Source organism: Nicotiana attenuata, unplaced genomic scaffold (genome assembly GCF_001879085.1).
Source record: "Nicotiana attenuata strain UT unplaced genomic scaffold, NIATTr2, whole genome shotgun sequence".
Classification (NCBI taxonomy): domain Eukaryota; kingdom Viridiplantae; phylum Streptophyta; class Magnoliopsida; order Solanales; family Solanaceae; genus Nicotiana; species Nicotiana attenuata.
Window position 1 is genome coordinate 149,258 of NW_017672431.1, and position 11,749 is coordinate 161,006.

Here is an 11,749-nt window from a genome sequence, read left to right on the forward strand (position 1 = left end):
TATTATGCTGGACCAGTATACTTTGCTAACTCCTGTAAAATTTGCGGGAGACTGGAGCACCAGTGCTCCAAACTCCAGTATATTATACTAGACAATTATACTTGTTGGAACTCCCGTAAAATTTGCGGGAGTTCCAGGATAATTATGCTTGAACTCCCGTAAAATTTGCGGGAGTTCCAGCATAGTTATCCTAGAACTCCCGTAAAATTTATGGGAGTTCAAACATACTTATGTTGGAACTCCCGTAAAATTTGCGGGCGTATTTTTTCGGATTTTGAATATTGTTTTCGCTCAGATTTAAAGTGGCTATATTTCGATAACTTTTAAAACTTGGCTATTTTTCAACGACCAGTGGTAAATCTGGCTATATTTGAATTTCTCCCCCAACAAATGCTATCTCTGTTCGGCCCATCTTACCACTTGGAAGTTAAGGATAAGAAGATTACATTTCGTCCACTGTACTTCGCCATTGACACAAAACAAGAGACAATGGCAGCAGCATCTGCTTCGCTCTCCGCCTTCTCTTCCCTCTCTCTACACACAACCCCTTCTCGCTTTTCACCCTTTCAATCCCAATCATTCTTCCTCCCTAAACCCATCCACCTATCAAAACTCAAGCCCATAACAGCCAATTCCACAACCGCCGAAACCACTTTCTTTGACAACACAGACCCAGAAGAAATTTCCACATTTGACCCTCCAGAACGCCCTGAAGACTTCATAGAACCACCCTCTTTTGACGATGGCCCCTTAGAATCCGAAGAGGACATTGCAAAAGCTTATGAAGAGCTTTATGGGCCAGCTTACAGTGGAGAGACTTTTCTTGGGAATGACATTTATACAATGGACTCTAAGGTGAAAAAGACAACTTCGTTTGGGAAAACTAAGAAAGAGAAGGCCAAAGATGGGTTTGATGAGAGAGTGGTGCAAGTGAGGAGAGTTACTAAGGTTGTTAAAGGTGGGAAGCAATTGCATTTTAGAGCAATTGTGGTTGTGGGTGACAAGAAAGGGCAAGTGGGTGTTGGAGTTGGTAAGGCTAAAGAGGTTATTGCTGCTGTTCAAAAGTCTGCTGTTAATGCTAGGAGGAATATCATTACTGTTCCTATGACTAAGTACTTGACTTTCCCCCACAGGTAAATTTTGCTAACTTTTAAATATGTATGTGCTTTCACTAGTAAATGTTGGGTTTGGCATAAATATAGAATCTTGTGTAGTTTTCAGCTAGTTTGGAGGCTTGAAACTCCACCCTAAATTGAGCTAGATGGTGCGAAATTTTGGTTTGTAGATTCTGGTTATAACTGTAGAAACAGAAATGCCACAAGTGTCTATTCAATGCATTTTACCACCAAATCTTATAGTCTAGTCGTATCGGCGGGAGTTTTTGATACAATAGGAGTGAGTTTGATTTTAATTGTCCCTTTTCCCTTTCCCTAAGTAATAATTATTAACCTAAACAAAATGTGTTTTAGTTCTGGCACCTTGAGGATATTGGTTGAGATGGCTTCTGTTAATGGTTATTTTTGAAGCAATAGTGGCACCGGGTTCTCCGAGACTTCCTATGGATAAAAACATGACGTTTGGGTTCTCCAAAAGGATGAGTGGATGGTTGAGACATAGACTAATGACATAGAGATCTCATGTTCGAATACCATTTATAACACTTAGCGTGAGCCCATCTGCTCTAGCCTTCATAGGCATAATTACTGGAACTTGTGTTTGTGGGCTGTAGCAGGTGCCAATGAATTAGTTGAGGTGCAGGAATTGCATACCTAAGTCCCACTGTCTTTAAAAAAATATTTGAGGTCTATTTTATGCATTTTTGGAATTCAACAAGGGCAGAGAGAGCTACTGAAATCCTGCATTGCTATAATACAGTATAAGCAACTTCTCACCCCTGTAAGGTTGAGGGTGTGGCGTGTCAGTTTCTTATTTGCTTCTTTTGCCATTTGAGTTACTTCTGAGGATCAAATTGTTGCTAATAGTTCTGCTTCCAGCCTCAGGGCTTAAGTAGTATAGTGCGGGACGAATCCGAATCGTGCTGGTAATCCAAGTCTGGTATTTATAATGGAAAAGTGAACCAAGCTGGTATTTAGGTGGAGAAGAATAGAGGGGTAGAGGGAGGGGACATTATATTGAGTTTCATAGCTCTAAACAATGGATTTCTTGGTGCTGGATCTGCACTAATATATCAGAAGTTATTTTTGCATAGATTGGTCATTGTGCCATAAACCTGTGTAATCATAAACGGATAAGGGTCAAAAATATCCCTCTACTATGAGAAAAGGATCACATATACTCTCCGTTATACTTTTGGTCTATTTTTATCCCCGACGTTATAAAACTGGTGAAAAAATATCCTTCTTCCGTTAGGACCCTCCAACATGGACAACACTTTCCCACGTGGCTTGACATTTCGTTGAGGTGGACGCCATGTGGCATTGCCACTTCATTATCCCAGGCTACCCACTTCTTTCACACAATCTCCGTCTTCCCCCAATCGCCACCATCGTCACCTCCTTATTTAGTAGTTCAGTTTATGGCAGTTAATTGAAGAACCGATCTTTACTTCAATCTTTAAGCAATTAATTGCCATCTTAATATATCTTTCTACCATAAATAAGACCTCTAAGGAGCTACGGCATTTATCCCTATCAACCAAAACGAAATAAGCTGAGTAAAGATAGGTTCTTAATGGAAGGTTTTGCTACAAAAGTGCTTCTTTTGCTTCAGTACCGTTATAGCCCTATCCATGGAAAATCCAGCTGGAAATTACAAAACAAACGTAGGCATTTGTCTAATGAATCATTCTAATAAAAGGGTCCCTTTTTATTTGCATTTATAGAGTGATCGATGTATATGTTTAATTTGTTTTCTCTTCGATTCAACTATTTCTAGTTTTAATTTAAATTCTGTGGATTTTGGGTGGTTCAAGGCTTGATATTTCCAATGGTTGGTAAATTGTGGATAATTTGATTGGGTTTCGTACATTCTTTTATGTTTTAATTGTTGTTAGCTATATTTGGATTCAGATGGCATATTCATTTTGGGTGAAGTAGGGAGGTGGTGGAAGAAGTGGGGAAGGGTGTAAAATGGTTGGGTTAGTGAGGTGGCATGCCATGTGGCGGCCACCTCGGCGAGATATCAAGCCACGTGGGATGATTTTGTCCATGTTGGAGGGTCCTAGCGGAAGAAGGGTATTTTTGCACCAGTTGTATAACGCCGGGGGTAAAATTAGACCCAAAGTATAACGGAGGGTTTATATGATTCTTTTCCCATAGTAAAGGGGTATTTTTGACCCTTGTCCGAATCATAAATTGGCATGGTAACGGGCTTTTACTCAGATAAAGTCACCAATTTTAGTTGTCCCCCTTGACCTTAAACATAACCAATAACTGGAATTATGAAGGATTTTCTACATCAGTAGTATGTGGTGCTTGTCATGGATATACTTGATTGACATTTCCTCTGTGCAAAGAGCTATGTTGCTCGGATCCTTAAAAAATGCCACCACACCCGTGTAAATTCTCCAAAAATGCATTACTTTTGGAGAATCTGGCACACACCTTGCGGCATTTTTTAAGGATTCGAGCAACATAGGCAAAGACTTTAATAGAAAGTGAAGTTTGTGTGGTTCAACCTTTCCTTTGATGAATTTATCCAAAGTCAAAAGCTTTTGGAATCTCACTTTCCCCTTCATGGATTGGGCCAGTTCGTGCATACCTATACTATTTCTATGGATACCTGCTACCTCGTACTAGTATAGGCACCGGGTAACTTTGAATACCAAGGCTTAGGCAGATGAAAGGAAATCATCTAGCATTTTTTTTTGTCTTTGCGACGATTTGAACCTTGGTCTCTCATGGTTTTCACTCAATTCATTGACCGCTAGGCAACGCCGTGGCCTGTAGAATGGCATACTTAATAAGTTCTATTTAAGCATCTGAACTTTATACTTTATCTAATGTATTTGTTTCGTAATGAACCTCTTATTTTGTTGACTATATATATCAAATTGAGATATGCACAAATTTCTGTTTTTGTGTCTGTGTGTTTGTTTTCATTGATTTAATAGCTAACAAGAAATCTACATGTAACCCAATATTTCATGCGTCTGAAATATGTGAGATTCTCTAGATTTTAGCTAGCTTGCCAATCAGTCTGATAAGTATGTAAATTGGTCATCAGTGATTCTAGCCTATGCATCTGAAAGAGATTAATCTGATCTATCCTCACTTTTAATCCCTGGTCGCACCATTAGCTGTCAATGTCATTTATCAGTTTCTTTTGTTGGAGTGGAGGGAGCTGGGGAGTTTCTTTTTGTTTTGGGCGGTGTTTGTTTTTGGAAATTCTTTTTTCCTTAGGAGTTGAGAAACATGTTAATGACTTAGCAGTACTGCTATGTTTAATACTTTTGAAGACTGGTTATAAATGTTAGGATGTGTACTGACCGTAGAGCTGTGGTTTCTTGTCGTGATTATGCCAGCATATCTGTAGCTAAATCTGGAGGAATGAAATGGTAGGCCTTGAGAGGATTGAATACGATAGATAATTAAGTCTTTTATTTTCTGTTCCTTTTTAATTGATTGCCATCCTAATGAGAAAAAACTGATTTGTCTAAAGGTTCCACCACATCTTGCCTTGAGGAAAATCTTATGGTAGTATTTGCCTTGACACGTATGTAGTTCCGAAAACGTTAATAGAATTATGCAGCTCATCTCGTGAAAGAATCATCTCGCTATAGGCACCCGGGTGTGATCTAGCAGTCATCCGAGGTTCAAATTCCAACAGAGACACAACGTTTCATGTCTTTTTTTATTTGCCTAAATCTTCGTTGGTAGGGTTACCCAATACATGTATAATTGGAGGTAGCATATATTCGTCAAGATGCAAGCAAGTTGGCTTGGACACCATCATAATCCGAAAAGAGAAAGAATCATCTTGTTATTGTTAGGGATCTAATATTGCTGAACAACTTAATTGTAGATCCGAGGGAGACTTTGGAGCAGCAAGGGTGATGCTTAGACCAGCAGCCCCTGGTACCGGAGTTATTGCTGGTGGTGCTGTGCGGATTGTTCTCGAAATGGCTGGTGTTGAGAATGCCTTGGGGAAACAGCTTGGGAGTAACAATGCCCTAAACAATGCTAGAGCCACTGTTGTAGCTGTTCAGCAAATGAGGCAATTTAGTGAAGTTGCTCAAGACCGTGGGATTCCTATGGAAGAACTCTGGAAATGAAGAGTTTCTGTTTCTTTGATTTGTAACTTCATGATTTTTGTAGATTTCAACTGGGATAGCTGCAGATGCACCTTTTAATTTTTCTGCAAGTGATTATTGTTAATTTTGATGTAAATTTCAAAATGCAGCTTTCTCAAACACGATCTATATAAAATTTCAGAGCAGTTCTGGCCAATCCCCTAAGGCCTCATGTGTTTTTTTTTTTAAGATTAAGACGTCTGAATCTGAGTACACATCTGAATATCAAGATGTGTATCAAGATTAAGACATCTAAATCTGAATACACATCTGAATATATTAAGATGTATATTAAGATCTGAATACTAAATAATTGAGACTGTTTGATTTTTACATCTTATGTCTAAAACTTATTTTTATTTGAAAATTAATAAACATAAAATTTAAATGAAATACTAACTAATCTAATGTTCTATAAATAGAATATATAGTTTTTAAAAATATGATAGTTGTTGGTGGTGATGGCTAACAGGTAAATGCCGACTAGAGACGGTGGTTTGTGGTAGTTTTGGTTGATGATGGTGGTTCATGTTAGTAGTGATTGGTAGTGGTGGCGATTATGATTGAGGATGGTGGTGATAGTTAATACTGGCGGGTGGTGGTAGTAGTTGTGACTGAGGAAGGTCGTGGGTGGGTGGCAGTAGGTTATAATGATGGGCAGTGCTGGCTGTGGTTGTTGATGGTGATGGGGTGGTCAGTTGTGGTAGTTGAGGTGGATGAGTGTTGATTGTGGGTGAGAATGATGGTGGTCGGAGTGGTGGGGATGGTGGGTGATGATGGTCGATAATGGTGGCGGCTATGATTGATGATGATGGTGGTTGTAGTGGTGTTGGAGGTGGTGGCGGCGGCATGGTGGTAGTTGATAATGGTAGGCGGTGGCTGCAGTTAATAATGAATATGTGATAGCATCTTAATGAAATTAAGTCTCTGGTATAGATCTTAATCATACAGACCTATTCAGACCCATTAAGTGGTTGTGAAGTAAAGAAAACAAACACACTTAATGATTAATAAATAATTAAAATTCAAACTTTAAAAACAAACACACTTAATGTCTGAGATCTGAATAATTATGATTCAAACCTCCATTAAGTGCAAAGAAATGAGGCCTAAATCTCTCCTGAACAAAGTGATTGGTAGGGGGCCTAAATATAGTGTTGCATCGATTTGGTATTTAGTTTCTGAAATATTCTCTATAGTACCTTAAGACAATTTTCATCACTTACATTTCTGTTCCATTTTTTCTTTTTTTAAAATATGCAGAATATGAGTGACGTACTGCAGGTAATTTCAACCTGCGTACTTGAGCCATGTTATGTAAAAGTTGAACATTGTACAGATATTAAGACCTCGAAATCACAGAACTATTCGTTGGACTTGTTGGATTAGAAGAAAATTTTGGTGACTATTTGCTAAATAAAAGTCAGAGTTGTAGGTTAAAATTATGTAGTTGCTTAAAAGTAAAAAAAATTAATTCACGTCAACAGTATAAATTTAATTTAAGATTAGGGGCGTGAATTCGATTTATCGATTTGATTTTGACCCTTATCGATAATTACTTATCGATTATCGATTTGTACATATGCTTATCGTTATCGTTTCAATAAGGTTTCGATTTTTTCGATTTCGATATATCGATTTTTGGGGCTTATCGATTCGGTTATCGAGTACACCAATAAAAAATTTGCGGGATTCCACGAAAAGTATATCGCTATGAACACGCCTAACTAATATGGACCAAAAGAAGCTAAAATAAGACGAACACCGTTTATAACATAACAATTGTGTCAACAAGCACATGCAACAAAACTAAAGTAAGAGATCAAATGTATGCCACCAACACTTCAACGGTATAAAAAAAAAATACATCATCACGGCTAAATCTATTTTCCATTAATTTGAACTTCATTCCCTTGAGCTTTAAATATGATCATTCCTTAAATGTGGTAGATGAAATAATAGGGTTAGGGACTTAGGGTAAAGGAAAGGGTACGGAAAAAAAAAATTAAAAAAAAATTAATTTTTTTTTTAGTATTTCTTATCGGTTTATCGATAAATCGATAAACCGGAGAGGACAAAATCGAAATCGAAATCGATAACTCGATAAGGAAAATTTCGAAATCGAAATCGATAAACCGATAACAAATAATCGATTCGATTTATCGATAAACCGATTCGAATGCACACCCCTATTTAAGAGAACAAGATTCCATATTCATATGTTTGTAAAAATACTGTAAGCATTTTAATATTAAGAGATTAATTCTTTTTGAATGGATTAAAAATAATATAGGTAGATATAAGGAGGTAGAAGGAAGAAGCAGAAGCGCCATCTTGCAAAATGGTATCCGTTGTTAGCTGTGGTACTAGTGCCAAAAATTGACGTGGGAAGTGTACACGTGTCCAACTATGGCAGCTATGTGGCACATAGACGTCTATACGTGGCAGTTTCAAGAGACACCAAACCCTTCCTTGATGCAGTAATTGTCGAGAATACCGTGAAGAAAAGGAGCTAAAAGACCTCAGATTCATCTCAAGTACATTCAATAACCAAAAAAGTAACTGACCAAGCAAAAGAAGAACAAATGGCATCCTTAACCAAAAAATCAATCTTCAACCTCTCCAAGGCCTTCCCACATCGAGCCTCCTCTGTCTTTATCGGTCGTCAAATCTGGAAGGTAAGTCTTTTCGTAGTAAGCACAAAATATACTGAACCAATTTGTAGGATGATCTAGCATATGCAGATCTATAATGAGTACACGTGCATCTGCTCGTTCAGACTATATTTAGCACTTCTCAAAATATACATTTTTCGTGTATCAATTGATATGTTAAATTCTGGATCCTGCTTATTTACAAGGCTTAGGGAGATGTTTATTAGGGTTAATTTTATGATCATACAACTTGTAACTTTCGATATGGTGTGCCTTAGCTATAAATATTACATTTTTTTAACAGAAAACTAAGTCGACTATTCTTGTATATTGTAGAGAATAGAAACTAAAAGCATCAAAATATATTAAATTTGACAAATCGAAAGTTGGATCGCTATTTGTGAAATTAACTCTACATCATTACTAGTACTTGTCTTTTCAAACAAAGGCACATGCTTATTTATGTTGTGATGTATGCATGCATATGGAAATATATTAAAAGGGAGGATATGTTGCAACAGAGGAGTCGTCGGAACCACAGCCACAGCCACAGCGGAGGCACGACAGGAACTACGGGAGCAGTGAAACGGGTGGTAAGGTATCTGAAATGGCTGATAAGGCGAAAGAAATGAAGGACAAAGCAAAGGAAACAGCTCAAGATGCTTGGAAGGCAATTGAGGATAGTGCTGAAGATATGAAAGAGAAGGTGGTTGGAGATGTAGATCCAGAGAATGTTCAAGATGAAATTATGGTGGAAGATGAGAAAGAACTAAGGAAGAAGTTGGCTAAAGAACCAGGAGGAAAGCCTGTAGATGAAGATAAAGGTGTCGATGTGAATTGGAGACCCATTATTGAGAAGAAACCACAAGCTTCTTGAAAACCATCTTTTTTTTTTTTTTTTGCTGTCTTTTTTAAGAATAAAAATAAAGCACAGTAGGACTTGTTAGTGGCTTGAAGTTTCTAGTCCCACTAGTCTAGATCAATTATAAAAAGAGACGACATGAGTCTCTATTTGGAATATTGCGCAAGAAAATGTAAATTTGAATTTTTTTTTTTTCTTTGGGTGAGTTTTGAGTGTTCGAATATGTATCTTTTCTTCTTTGCATCATCCATAAGTCTAGAGATGAAATGATGATTGAGGAGGTAATGTAAGTCTGGCTTCGTAATGTTCTTATGTACGATAAAGATTTAGCTGGATAAACGAAATGTTGGTAGATATGCCAAATTTCCAAAATGCAGGCCAGATAATAAATATAACATAAGATAATTTTTAGATGACTTTTTCTAATTAGTTATGATTATGGAGTTTTCTGTGATCAAAACCGTACGTTATATTTGACGTCCCCTTATTTGCAACAGGCAAAGCCAATCTTCTTGATAAGAGGAAGAAAGAGGAAGAAGAATTTCCCGTTTGATTTTAGTATACTGTTTGGTATTGCGGAATCTAGAAGCTTGATTGATCTTTGGTCCTGTAAATAGTGACATACGAATATTGAACTCGTTTGCAGTCATTTTCTTTGTCATTATTTTATCTTTTAATTTCGTAACATTTGCTTTAACTAACAATTAGACATGATTATTATGTAATTTGATTTATTAAATATTATAGTTGTCATATCCCCTTTTTTCACTTTACTAGCCCTCTTTAAGGATTATAAAAAAGATTTATAAAGCTCAAAAAGTTTTTCAAAATTGAAAGTGACAAAATATGGTGTTTTCAAGGATTTTTCGGAGTCGCCACATGACATTTGATTTCGGTGTGTCATGTCACCGTTTTTTTAGAAATGATTTTCCTTTAAAATACGTTTAGGCTCTAAAACTGACTGCACTAAAGATTCTAGGTAAGGGGGTTCATTCGACTCGGGGAGAAGGTGCTATGCATTCCCCGAGTTCCGTAATGCATACATGATCTTGTTGGCTTTTAGGAATATTCGGGCTAAGGTAAGAAACACACAAAAGGAAAATAAATAGCAAAAGAGGTTTGAGGTTGTCCCCACCTAATAAAAGAAAAATAAAAATGAAAATTAAATTCGCCTATCCGGATGTTGACGGCCTAAGCATGCTCCTAGCAGACAATGTAATAAAATAAACAAATGAAAGAAAACTAAATAAGACAAAATAAAAGAAAATTCTAAATCATGCTCATTTTCTTATATCGGGTGATTTTAAAAAAAGCCAGATTTACAACTGGTCGTTCAAAAATAGCCCAATTTCAAAAGTATTTTAGCCACTTTTTATGTAAAGACAAATCTGAGCGAAAACACTGTTCAAAATCCGGAAAATACTCCAGTATATTATGTTGGAGTTCCAGCATAAGTATACTTGAACTCCAGCATATTATACTGGAGTTCCAGGATATAAATACACTAGAACTCCAACATAATATACTGGAGTTCCAGCAAGTATAATGGTCCAGTATAATATACTGGAGTTTGGAGCACCAGTGCTCCAGTCTCCAGTATATTATACTGGAGCCACCAAAGTATACCGGTCCAGCATAATATGCTGGAGTTCATACACAAGTGCACCGAAACTCCAGTATATTATGCTGGACCGGTCTCTATTGCAGCAAAACGGTGGCTATTTTTCATTGACTTGGTAAATGCTGGCTATTTTTGATTGACCAGTCCGAAAACTGGCTATACCGTGAAATTTTGGCATTAATTTTACTTGTTTGACCGAGCCCAATCCTAAAGTATATAAGCAAATTTAATCTCTAATGGGCTAATCTTTCCCCGCTCCCATGGCTCAACAATCATTCGTTCACACCCAATTCATTTAGAGAGAAAGAAAACTATGCAAAACGGAAAGGTAACAAGCACGGTAAAGTGAATCAAAGCTTTCAGAAGAGTCATTAAATCCCTTTTAACTATCCCTGTTAACCCCTCAAATAATCAATGCCAAATGTCTAACACATTATTCAGTTTCCGAACGTTATCTCCCATAAGTCAATGTGTTTTTCTTTTGGCGAAATGACTTCCTGGCCACTTAAACTTGTATCAGTTTGTAAAGCTGATATATAAACTTTTGAGTTTCCATTTGAACACCTTTACTTGAAAAAATGGCTACTAATAAACACTTGCAATGGTGCGTGTTGTTTAGTTGCTGCTGACATGGATTTAATTCAATATTTTGTATAGCCACATCATCCATTCATTAACTTTTTTTTGACACCTGTATTAATCAGTCACCCACAATTATAGCAAAGATGAACATATACAACTGCCGACACTTGCATTTTCCGATTAAAAACCATCCTAGCGTTCCGTCGCCGGCGACTGGCCAAAAGAGCAGCTGCTAATAGGGAAGATGAACACAAACATAACAGCATCGGCAAAGCCGGAATACCTAGTTATAGATCGAAACCCACCTTTTACTAAGACTATTGCCAATTTCAACACCCTCGATTACCTCCGTCTCACCACCATCTCCGGCATCTCTGTCACTGTCGGCTACCTCTCCTGTAAACTCTTTTCTCTGCTTTACTTTTTAGCAGTCAAATCTTATTAATCAACTCTTAAATCAACCAAAACCCTAAGAAAAAACCCGTTAACAAATCAACTGACCCAGATCAAATAAACCCCAAGAACTAAAAAAAATAAAAAGAAATAACTCCAGCACCAGACATGCAAATGAGCATAAAATTATAGAATCTTGAACTGAATCTTAAGCCAAAAAAAAAAGTGGGTCAAAGTAACACTGTGAAAAAAAATAACGGCGGTGGTCGGTGGCGGGTTATAGTTCCGATGAAGATAAATAGAACAGAGATTTATAGATATAATTATACAGGTGCAGATTTACATATATATATATATAGAGAGAGAAATGAAGTATTGTAGAGAGC

General features: G+C 37.1%; 2 protein-coding genes across 2 annotated transcripts; both read left to right on the plus strand.

Annotated features, from left to right (window-relative positions):
• The first annotated feature begins 436 nt into the window (after positions 1–436).
• Positions 437–5,408, plus strand: LOC109213177 (30S ribosomal protein S5, chloroplastic). The gene is made up of 2 exons (XM_019376933.1): positions 437–1,133; positions 4,984–5,408. Exons 1-2 carry the CDS (start codon positions 490–492, stop codon positions 5,231–5,233), a joined length of 894 nt encoding a protein of 297 aa, XP_019232478.1. The 5' UTR covers positions 437–489; the 3' UTR covers positions 5,234–5,408.
• Positions 5,409–7,755: 2,347 nt separating this feature from the next.
• Positions 7,756–9,083, plus strand: LOC109213183. The gene is made up of 2 exons (XM_019376941.1): positions 7,756–7,929; positions 8,408–9,083. The coding sequence occupies exons 1-2, from the start codon at positions 7,837–7,839 to the stop codon at positions 8,780–8,782; spliced, it is 468 nt and encodes a 155-aa protein (XP_019232486.1). The 5' UTR covers positions 7,756–7,836; the 3' UTR covers positions 8,783–9,083.
• The last annotated feature ends 2,666 nt before the right edge of the window (positions 9,084–11,749 follow it).